Source organism: Scophthalmus maximus, chromosome 6 (genome assembly GCF_022379125.1).
Source record: "Scophthalmus maximus strain ysfricsl-2021 chromosome 6, ASM2237912v1, whole genome shotgun sequence".
NCBI lineage: Eukaryota > Metazoa > Chordata > Actinopteri > Pleuronectiformes > Scophthalmidae > Scophthalmus > Scophthalmus maximus.
Genome location: NC_061520.1, coordinates 14,120,132 through 14,132,353, shown reverse-complemented (window position 1 = coordinate 14,132,353; position 12,222 = coordinate 14,120,132). Strand labels below are relative to the sequence as shown.

At 41.9% G+C, this 12,222-nt stretch overlaps 1 protein-coding gene across 5 annotated transcripts; it reads left to right on the top strand.

The window, feature by feature from the left end:
* Positions 1–272: 272 nt before the first annotated feature.
* LOC118309758 (ras-related protein rab7) lies at positions 273–12,127 on the top strand. Of its 5 annotated transcripts, none has more exons than XM_035632239.2 (6): positions 273–362; positions 8,321–8,383; positions 8,937–9,063; positions 9,203–9,421; positions 10,685–10,813; positions 10,914–12,127. In XM_035632239.2, exons 2-6 carry the CDS (start codon positions 8,331–8,333, stop codon positions 11,007–11,009), a joined length of 624 nt encoding a protein of 207 aa, XP_035488132.1. In that variant the 5' UTR covers positions 273–362; positions 8,321–8,330; the 3' UTR covers positions 11,010–12,127. The 5 variants fall into 5 exon arrangements, with proteins under 5 accessions (XP_035488132.1, XP_035488131.1, XP_035488130.1 ...); XM_035632238.2 differs by lacking the exon at positions 273–362 and adding an exon at positions 3,473–3,572; XM_035632237.2 differs by lacking the exon at positions 273–362 and adding an exon at positions 3,501–3,643.
* Positions 12,128–12,222: the final 95 nt, after the last annotated feature.

Below are 12,222 nucleotides of genomic sequence, written 5' to 3'. Positions count from 1 at the left end.
GACATGAATAAGGCCAAGGTCAGGACACTGAGCCTCAACCATCTAAATCTTTTGTGAAGCAGTTCTCTGTTACAAGTCAATCAGCCACTCACATTCATGCAGCACTTTTTCTATCAAACATCATTCATACACTGCCGTCAGGGCAAGTACAGGAATTGTTCTGTTTGTTCTTCTGCTTTGCTTTCATTATAGGTCATAACTATGAACTGTAAATACTAAGTCAATATTGTTTTGACAGGTTGGAGTGTTCGTCAGTGTGACGCGCGCCTCGGCGCCGCACGCGCACCTCGGAAGCGCAGCGGAATTCCGGTGTTCTGACAAGTGAAGCTGCTTCCGCCTTCAGCCGCCTCTCCGCAGACATGGTAAGAGAACCTGGACTCAGACACTGACACACTGACACAGTTGAGCGGGTTCATGCGTCGAACCTTGTCGACACGAGGCCGTGACCGCTCCTCGACCAGCGCCGTGTCCGTGCGGGAGGCGCAGCTCGCCGTTCCTCGCCCCCACCCACCGCGGGCTTCATGTCCACTAGCTAGGCAGGTGGTTAGCTAACAGGCTAACGGGCTAACGTCAGTCGAGAGGAAACACGCGAGAGCGTTGAATGTTTTAATGTGACTGCGTCACTGAGTAGAACCGATACAACTCCTGATAGAATGTATCACTGGGACGTCGACGCTGAGTGGAGAGTTAACAACAGTGATGGACAGACACCGGGGAACTCCTCGCTGCTGTCGTCTGCTGCGGAGCTGCGGAGCTGCCGGCTGTGACAGTCTCACAGATCCACAGTGTCGTGTCGGTTAAAAACTGAATGTCACTGAACTGAAGAAGCCTCTTGGATGAGAGTTGAATATTCTACAAGAATCTAAAACCGACATTGTTATTTCGTCATGTAACTCTTTATAGCCAATTTATAAAACCAATACATTTTTGTGTCTCACCAGATTATTTTATTAAGTATTGTGTGTCTTCTGGGTTTACAGTGACATAGGTGACACTTAATGAAAAAAAATCCTACTGTTATGTTACATTATTGCTAGCTAAAATAATAATAAAATCTACTATTACTAATATATCACAATCAGTATCATACAGGAATGTAAGTTTTTCTGTAATGTTTTAATAGTATCATAAAATGTTTTGTCATGTTTTGAAAGGAAAAAATACAAATATGTTTTCAGCAGAAAATAACCTACACACACACACACACACACACCTCTCTCTCCAGGTTTTATAACTGCATTTACTGTGTTTATGCTGTTGCGTTATTTAATTGTAAACCTTTTCCTGGTATTTTATGTGGATTATGATGATCTGCTCCTGGCCTCCTGACGGTTTGCTTTCATGTGTGTTTGTGTCAGTAGGTATTATCAGATTAGATAATCCTTTGATTTGAGAAATAGACTCTGCCTGATCAGCATTCTCAATCTCATCGCCTTTCCTCTTGCTGTTCTTTCCCTTCCCATTAATATCAGACCGACGGTGCGGTGATTATAATGGAAACAGTCGACACCAGAGACTTTGACTACAGAGGGAAAACTGATGTGAAGCATCATCACCTGATATTTTCTTGAGCATGAAGAATGTTTTTAGTAGCAGCTAAAATCTTTCAGTTCTTGTTTGAGGGATTATCACACAATCTTCCCAGCAATAGGCTTCTAGATCTGCGAGATTATGTAAAGTTTTTCCATGTTTTTCATATTTAGGTCGGGGAACTTGTGGGGGCCATGGCAAAGCATCATTGAAGGCCATTGTGGATCTTTAGGTGTGTTTAGGACCACTATCCTGTTGTAGAAGCCATCCTTTTATTTATCTTCATCTTTTTAGAGACTGTGTGATGTTTACTCTTTCTTGTATCTGAATCTGGTCTTGTGATGAGGATGTAAGCAGGTTTTCTTCTGATGACGCTTCCATGAAGGTCACACTTCTGCAGGTGTGGTTCTGCACAGTAGGACAGTGCACCAGGTCAGGTCTCCTTAGCTTTTTTTCCACTATTAAATTGTACAAAACCAAAATGATACACTAATCACTAATCCTCTTAGAAATGTTGAAAATAATGTTTCAGCAGAGGCAAATGCCACACCTATCTTTGACCTTTACACTTTCTCAGCACAATGCCATTACCACAGAGTGCTGCATTGCTCCAGAAAGGTCCAAAGCATGAATGTTGGTTTGAGTCTGGTACCAGCAGTTCACTTCTTCATCCGTTTAAACTAAGCTAACAGTGCTCTCTAGTGGTGAAGTATCCGAGCTCGCACCTTGGTCAGTGATTCAGCACACTGACGCATCACATACAGTATCTAACGTGTTATTGGTGTTATAAAGATTTAAAAGCATAACTTGTAGGGGGAGTGATCTAAAGCAGGAGTTATTCACTCACACACAGGATACTTTCATTTAGTCTCTCCACGTTCTAGCAAGTTTTTTTTTGATCAATAGAAGATGTCTTATATTGAGGGGTGTTAGAGATGTACATCCCTCAACACTATGGAATAAACGTATGTGCTAGAACATCGGAGTAGTTTTGTGCTGTGCAGTAACTGTAACATTGAGACCGGATGCAAGACCCCGGGATGTGCAATCCACCGGCCTCATCCATCCCTGCTTAACTGTGTCATGTATACTGGTATGAAAATAATTAACTAAATGTGTGATTCTCTCCATTGTTTGGAAGTAATTTAGTCTATACCAGCCCTTAAGCCAGGCGCCCGCTATGTCTTATATTATTAGTTTTACATAATTTGGCCTAATTTCTTTCTGAATTGGGCTCATTGGACTGATTGCAATAGAACTCAAATCAATACAACAATTATGTGTGATATTTACTGGGAAATTCCAAGAGTCGGGAGTGAGGAACATCAGAGAGGTCACCAGGATCCATCATGACACTGCCCATGTGTGGAAACACATCGGACACAGTCACACTGTGTGAAATATAACAACTGAACAAACCATATCTGATCATGACAATCACATGAAAGCTTTCCAAAAAACTTGACAAATCTGTCAGCACACTTTGGCTTAAAAATGTAAACAGAAAATTAATGTTAATCACATGGAGTCAAACTTTAACAGCCACATGTGCAGGGACCAAACAAAACTGAACTGCACACCAATCCCCTTAAATCTTAGGAATATGAAATGAAACGTTTTAAGAACTTTAGAGATTTAGCAATTTGTCTCCTTTCCGGTATATCCCAAATCCAGTCTGCAACCACCTGACAGCGAGCCCAAACCTACATGCAGAGTAGAACTGTGGCACTTCTCTCAGAGAAGATTCTTGTAACATTCTATATGCCAAGTTGTGGATGTTCCCCAGCGTGGAATTAATAAAGTTTATCTTCTCTTATTATGTTATTGGATCCTTTGAAAAACTGGGTACTATGTGCAAAGGACAAACTATGTGCAAAGTCTCACAAACAATATTGCAGTCCATGATAAACATGACAGGAGGGCGTGGCCGCTGGGCTGGGGTCACTAATTGGCTGCGTCTGACGTAGGACGCAGGCGTTGTTTTGGAGCAGGAAGTGAAAGGGGAAGAGAGAAGCTGTGGTAGCAGGCAGCAGCAGCAGCAGGCAAGACTTCACACTAAGTGACAAATCGACCTTCCAGTGGCAGATAACCCGCCTCGTCGAGTCACCACACGGTTCGTCAGTGTTCGCGCGAAGGAAGAGTCATTTTTTTATAAGAATTTGACACGAGGCACTGTCAAGTAAACGCAGGCTAACGAGCGAGCCGTCGAGCTAGCTCCCTAACGTAACGTCTAGTTAGCCCCCGACGCTAACTGCCCTGAGGAATCACAGCTCGTCTGCCCGCAGCCTGGTCCGCGACCGTCGGCACGTCTCCGCTCCGCCGAGCCGCAAACTGAGAGTAAGTGTTTCACAGCGACGACCCGTGTGTTCGGCGTCAACTCCCTCGTCGTGCTAACGCTGCTAAAGCTAATGCTAACGGTGGTGCAGCGGCGTGTGTGTGTGTGTAAAAACAAGGCCCGTCTGTGGGAGACGACGCGGCTCGAACACAGTCGTTAAGTCTCTCTGAGTTCTGCCTCGTGTCACATGTTCACAGTGGGAATGTTGAAATCTTTACATGTGTAAGTTGTAACTTGGCCTTCGTGCTCACACACTGACACTCGGCCCACCGGCTCACAACGACCCGCTCCGTGTGTTCACAGGTTCTGTTCGGTGGCGTGTTGTCGTCGTCGTCGTCTGTTGTTGTTGTCGTCGTCGTTCTTCTTGTTGTTGTTGTCGTCGTTCTTGTTGTTGTTGTTGTCGTCGTTCTTGTTGTTGTTGTTGTCGTCGTCGTCTGTCGTCGTTGTCGTCGTCGTCGTTGTTGTCGTCGTTGTTGTTGTTGTCTTCGTCGTCGTTGTTGTTGTCGTCGTCGTCGTCGTTGTTGTCGTCGTCGTAGTTGTTGTTGTTGTCGTACATGTGTCTGTCGTGTTGCCAGGCAGACGGGACGTTTGTTTCTGTGAGTTTCGGTTCTGACTCACTCACGTACACACTCTTCACTTAGTCTGGTCAGAGATACTTTATGTAATGACGACGCCTGTAACTTGAGCCAACAAGCTCGCTGGGATCCGAGGTGTCACCAGAATGTTGTTGCCAATCCAATCACCAGTCAGCTGTCTTCTGACAGTCTTCTGACCGTCTGCTGCTGTGGTTTCTAATACCACAGCTCCTACATTGGATGCAGCATGAAAACACTCTCCGATTGTGTTTTTAAACTATACAAACTACTACAGTACCTGTCTGGTACTTTGGATCACCTCTAGTTTGAGTACTACTCATATTTCAAGAGGTGACATGATTTGTTCTTTATATAGTTGCTCAGGACAACATATGTCCCCGTTGGCACGATCAACGTGTTTCTTCTTCTTCTCTTTTTCCACAGCTCACATTGTAACACACGCACACACACACACTTTGTTCTGCTGCACGAGAGCACTTCAGTGTTTATAGGTGAATGGCTACAGGTTTGTTTGTATAGGCTCATTTGGAAAGCAGGATTTTTTTTACTAAAACATCTGTACTTTCTTTTAAAACGGAACCGTAATACAATATCAGAGCGTTTAACTGTTACCGAGTGAATAACTGTAGAAGGAAAAAAATCTTTTAACAATGTGGTTTTGTTGAAATATTTGGCTGCACATTGTTTTACACATACACTGTAGTATTTATTGGTGCTCTGATATGTTATTAATTTTACACTTGGTGAATCTGACCTGGTTCATTTTGCTTGGCAACTGGACCGTCTGTTTTATCACTAATAGGAACTGGTTGATCAGGAAACATGAATTTGACTGAATGATGTACGGAGATGGACAGAGCATTGAGCAACATCTGAACGCAACATTTTCCAGATCTATGTTTAGTGTGTGTGTGTGCATGTGCGTGTGTGTGCGTACACATAATGCACATCAGAGCTGATCTGAGAATTAACAGCTGTTTTTTAAGTTGCGCTACCGCGAACCTAAAACATTGTCCTGTCACAACAGCACTGACAGTGACAGTGAAACGAGTTGGTCAGTTTGGTGAGAGACGTCCATCTGATTTCACACTGAGCCTCCTCCAGAGACCATAAACTCTATTTAGGAATCAATATCTGATGCTCTGATGTTTGTCAAAGGATCAAGATCTGGGATGAGTTTGTTCTGTTGTCATGTGACTGTGGTCTGAGCATGCCAAGCCTTCAGTGATATGCTGTTGTTCTTGCTGCTGTCAGCATGTCTTCACATGTGGTAGTCACTGGAGTGCTGTGCTCATTCCACTCAGGAAGAATACAAGTGTAGTTTCCATCTCCTGATGGAACTGAAAGTGTTTGTGTTTTACAGACTCATTTTTAGAATTTTTTAGTTTTTTAAATTTCTGATTCAGTGTATCAGTTTAATCAAAGTTTGGTTTTTCATCTGATTTATAATGTCAGTAAACGTTTCCCTGAGGAGGTTATGGTCTCAATCGCTTGTTTCAAATGTTCTTCAATACAGCACAATGTTCCTTTTGTAAATGTTGTCAAATTGTGAGTAAAAAGTTTATAAAGCACAGTATACATTGGAGCGTGGATACATTGTGATTGACAGCTGGTCCGTCCAATCGGTGCACGGAAGTAGGTGTAGCCGTGCGTGCAGTGGGCGAGCTCTCCCCAATCCTACATTTGGTTGAAAAAAAACCAAACAGCCTGGTGGTGGTCAAAATGTGAAACTCTAGGGTTCAAAATGGCAGCTCACAAACCAACGGGTGATGTCACAGTGGGCTGCAACTTGGTCAGAGTCCTTATATTCCTTTCTTGTAACGTCTCTGACTGATGACTACATCCTCAAGTCCTTAACATTTTTATGAATAATCACACCATGTGACCAACAAAAAAACTTTGGTAAAACAAGACTGATAGTTAATGACTGATAGTCTCAATAACATTCGATAATGTTTGGCTGTTGGACGTCTGTAGACGGCTCACTCTCACGCTGTAGTCAGCTGACTGAGTTTCTGTAGTGAGTCGATTCCTCATTCCCCTCCCTTATTATTTTCTCTTACAGTTATGATTTTTCCTTCTTCAGTCCTCTTCAGTTTTTTCCTCTGTGGCAGTTGTAATTCTGACTCTTGGCATAGTTTTTTTCCCGTTCATTCAGCCTAGTTGCCGCTACAAAGTCCTGCGGAGCTGCGCCTGAGACTCATGATATTTGGGAAAACCTGAACTTTCATGATGAGCTGATAGGAAGTGGTGAAGTTTTCTGTTAAACTGTTGTGTAACAGGTTAGTGTGCTTCACCTAAAGCAGATGGAAGTAGTAATTTGTTTGCCTCAAAACCAGCTGTGACTGTCAGTCAGAAAAACAACTACCTTCATTTTTTTTAATTCTATATTCTGTACATAAGAGCTTCTCCACTTTATAAGTTCATGATGAAATTAACTGTTCCAGTCATTTGCTGGTTCAACTTCTCAAATGTCTAATGTTTATCTTTGTCGTACGTGATGACAAACTGAATATGTTTTGGGTACATTTTTCACAACTTCTTGACATTTTGTAGAAAAAACTATTAATCTGTTAATTAAGAAAAATATCGGATATTAATCATTTATGAAAATAATTGTTAGTTGCAGGCAGCCCAAGTATATAAACGTTCGTAGCGGCCCTAAGTCACATTTCAGATCGCCTTCGCTGTTGTGAGGAAACACTGCATCCGATTCTCATCAGACTTGCTACTGCTGCCATGTTGAGATAAATGTTTGACAAAAGATAAAGCAGCCTCTTATGTAATCAATGTTTATTTTATTCTGTTCAGACTATGTGTGTGTGTGTGGATAAGGATCATATACAATCCCTCAGGACTGGAACATAGACTTTGTTGTCTTGGACGATGATCAGGACAATACCATAACAAATAGTTTTCTTTTTTCTCCAGCATTCTCCAGATCACAGTGATTGACTTAATGTCATATATGATATATTTGGTATAGCTGATTCCCGCCTTTGTGAAAACATGGTTGAATGAATCCTCCCTCTGCTGCTTTTTCAACATTTTGAAATAATTGACATTAGCTCAGAGAGGACAGGACATGATTTGTTCACTATGTTGTTTGGCAATGTCTCAGATCTTGATTTCTTTTTTTAAATTTGTGACTAAATGAAATGATGCACGTCACGTGTTTCAGCTTTTAGACATTTGACTTATTTCCCAATGAACTACAGTTGTTACATCACACACTGGATCTCTGACTGACTGACTCAAAACACAGGGATAACATGCGCATATTGTTGCCGTTCATTTTCCTTTGAAAAAAATATTTTTTCAATAATCACATTTGAAGGCATAGGAGGTTTTTATTTGGTAAATCTATGATGCAATTATCTGCACATTTGAAGACAGACAATAGATCTTTATTAGAGCGTCCTCATCCCCGTGATTTGTATGGTGTTATAAATGTTTGTAATTTGACACCATTGTCCTGTGTTATGTGTGATAGTGTACAGAGATGAGCGTTTGATGTAGTAGGTCGTTTGCTCGGTGTCTGTGATATCAGCAGATGATGTCAGATGTGTCACTTGGTTTGGAGGGGGCTCACTTCCTGTGGTTGGAACAGGGAAAGAGAGAGACTGCTGTGTTTCTCGTGATTTGTCCCGCAGCTTACAAAGCACATGACTGGAATAAATGGGCATGGAACTCTAGACACAAGACTTACTACTGTCCAATGGCATTCTCCCACATATTAGCATATTCAAGTTATTGATTGTATTGTGGTGGTTAGGTTGTGACTTGAGATGTTGAAGTGGATGATGAAAACCTTCTGTACGCTGAACTTAATAAAATATTTGCTCTGTCTTTTGTGTAGCTTTGGAAAAATGACATCCAGGAAGAAAGTGCTCTTGAAAGTCATCATCCTGGGAGATTCTGGGTGAGTCACTCACAACCATGAACATTTCACTTGACAAACCTTCAAATCATCAGATGTTTACAATCTAAAATAGTTGGTTGGGAAAACACCTAAATGCCGACGTATTATTATTTTTTTTAATCAGTTTGTGTTAAGGTCACTTCCTTTTTGGCAGGAGTTATTACTGTGCCGCAAGCTGTCTCCAGGCAGAGTGAGACATCTGCTCTTTATTACTGCAGCGTTACTATTTTTCATTGATGCTCCTCATCTGCAGCCCAAACAAAACTTGAGCACTGCCTTAACTATCACGAGTGGGTGTGAAAACTAACTAGGTGTCAGTGAAAAATTTATTTTTTAATCAACGTTTTGGTTGCATTTGACTCTTTTGACGTCACATTTCTGTCTGAGTCACTCGGGATGCATGAAGGCGTAAATAGGGTCCAGATAACATCAATATATCACTCAGCCCTATGTTCCTACGAGCCATCAGTGGGCTTGTACCACCCTTTATTTCTGCTCCTGTTCTGCCATCTCCAGTGTCTGTTATCTTGTTTTTAATTCTTTTCTTGCTCAGTGTTGGAAAAACCTCCCTGATGAACCAGTATGTGAACAAGAAGTTCAGCAACCAGTACAAAGCGACGATAGGAGCGGACTTCCTCACGAAGGAAGTGATGGTGGATGACCGACTCGTTACAATGCAGGTGCGGCACAGTTACAACTCGAACGTTTACATCCTTTTGAGATGGACTGAAACACTCAATACATTTTTTCCTACATCCTCACCCTAATTCCACAGTTGTTCATATTTGCAACTGTTTTTGTCTACCTGTCTCTGTCCAGATTTGGGACACCGCTGGCCAGGAGAGGTTCCAGTCCTTGGGTGTTGCGTTCTACCGTGGAGCAGACTGCTGTGTGCTGGTGTTTGATGTGACCGCACCAAACACTTTCAAGACACTTGACAGCTGGAGGGATGAGTTCCTGATCCAGGCCAGCCCCCGAGATCCTGAGAACTTCCCCTTTGTGGTGCTAGGCAACAAGATCGACTTGGAGAATAGACAGGTAATGGCTCCATGAAAAACTAGTTTTAAATCGTTATCCATCCTCCATTGCAAAGTATCTAAATGTTAGATCTCCAAGACACAATTTTTTTGTGTATGAACATACACATAAAGCTGCATTGATAGTTTTAGGGCTCTAAGTGCTGGACATTTGCGTTCTCACTAAATTTTCTCTGGAAAATTTAAGGAAAATGTCCAGACTCCATTACATGTCTGAATGCAGCTCATGATATGCGTGAAAGTGCACGTGGACTCAAACTGCAGTGAAAGGAATGTAAGAGCACTTTGTGAATTCCCAGGAGTCTTTTCAACTATGCAGGGTCATATTGATGGATATTGCAAGTCTCATTTCAATTTGTTCTTGACTTTCTTCTTCCCAATTTGATGTTCTACTGATGGTGGATCCTTCAGCTGGGACTTCTAAGTTCACCTCTGACATCAGTGAGGTGTGCACCACCTTTCTGCTGGTGTTGATAATCCCTGGTGTGACTGAGCTGAGTGGACTGGTTATATCATATATTGGGAATGAATGAGCAGAGAAGTTGGATCTAGAGCAGACTGGTGTGATTGGCGGTGCACAAGACTCCGTGACGTGCGTGTGTGTGTGCAACAAATGACTGATAGTTGTAAGTCACTGTACAGACGATAGCATCGACAACCAGTGTTGTTTCCCTAGCAACATAGCATTTTGTCTGTGATAGTTAGCTGCTGTTGAGTTTATGTTCTTTATTTATCTCGTTCTTTATCTCTACGTTCCCTACTGTTCTCTTTTGCGGTTAATTCTCTTGGCAGGCTATTTGATTTATGTAGCTAGTACATGGACACCCGCTGTACTTTAGATTTGTAGTTATCGATTATCAGTGCCTGAGTGGAACTTATGGGATGCTTTCTGTGCAGTTTCACCTGTAGCAGCATTTTTTATTGAAATAGAAATTAATATACGCCTGGTGGCCAAAATATGTTCTGTCATTTAATAGTTTTATCATATATCATTATTTTTATCACCTCCTCCTTCTTCCCCCTTTGACTAAGTAACAGTACTTTTATGTGTACAATTTTCCAGTGCTCTTTCCACTTGTAAATAATAATCCACCTTATGTTTATTTATGACCTAAATTAGTCTTAACCCATTTTACCAAAATATGTATAATAATGACTAGATAAATATCGCAGGCTTGATAACTAGTTTTTTTTTAATATTATTGAATAACGCATCTTTACGAAAGTCAGCTCATCATGAATCTCTTCCTCGTCGTACACACAGGTAACCACCAAAAGGGCCCAGGCTTGGTGTCAGAGTAAGAACAACATCCCCTACTTTGAGACCAGTGCCAAAGAAGCCATTAACGTAGAACAGGCATTCCAGACTATTGCACGTAACGCCCTCAAACAGGTAAGTCGTGGTTGCTTGAAATGAAAAGAAAAGAATTTTGTCATCTGTTGGTTTCATGTTGTCCTATGCCGAATATGTTCCGTCTCTTGATTCCTCACAGGAGACAGAGGTGGAGTTGTATAATGAATTCCCTGAGCCCATCAAACTGGATAGGAACGACAGAGCTAAACCTTCAGCAGAAAGCTGCAGTTGCTGAAGGACAACTTGGACCATCTTCTCTCTCTTGGCTTTCTGAACCACCCCGTCACCGGTTACATCACCTGCACCTTGCTCCGAGGGAAAGAACTTCCCTGCTGGTCTTCCTCCTTCACACCACTATTCATTCTGTCAAAACATCCCCTCACGACGTACGCTGCACATGGATGTACCCCACGCTCATCCCCACTTAGTACACAAATTAATACACTAGCGTACTCTCGTAAAATACGCAGTCAAATCTAGTGCCCAAAGATCACACGAGAAAGAATGACACACCCTCTGACCTCGCGGTCCCTGACTCGATTGTGAGTGATCTCCTGTCCTGCCTGCCCACCTGTCTGACTGTGGCCCCCGATTCTCACACAGAGGGGCCAGATGGAGCCATGTTCACAGATTGATCTCTGGATGGATCGACTGACGCTCTGTAATGTGAGAAGATGTTGGCTAATGTCAGCATTCCAAATTTTTTTGGGCTACATCTGCTACAACACAGCTTTTGGTCAAATTCAACGAATGATCCTTTACGCTCATTTTCCTTGACAAATATACCCTGAGGATTTTTCATACAGTTTGGTGATTGTATTACCTTCTCCCTTCAAGGTTGTGTGTAGATGGGTTGATAACTGCCTCAGGGTGCAGATGAAATGCTCCTTAAAATACATCAAGTAACAGCTGTTGATGCAGTCACAGTGTAAAACATGGAATCATTCTTAATATATTAATATTTGCCTTTTATGTAACATTACTTGTACTGCTACTATTACTGCTGTATGTATTACGTCCTTCATCAGACATCTTTCAATGCTATGGAATTACAGTGCGTGTCACCAACACAGCATACATCTGCCTTCTGTCTTTGTTCTTGCTGTTCCCTCTATCTGCTTGTAGCTCAGGTTGGCTAAGTACTTAATATTTTAATGGATTGTGTATTACGATGTATAGACAATAAAGGTAAAAGGCTGATGGATTGAACAGAAATCAACGTTCTCTTTCCATTTAAAGAAAAGATCCAACTTTTTGCCCTGATATTACTCCTCCTTATTGAAGAAAATCACTGCGATGCCAATGATGTTGTCAAACAAATTGGGATGTCAAATAATAAAACTCTTGAATATATCAGTGGTTCAGCTTTTTATGTGTCTATTTCTGTTGTATTTGGTTAATTCATTTCTTACATTTCCTCAGTGCATCCAGGTTGGGAGTTGTGTGAC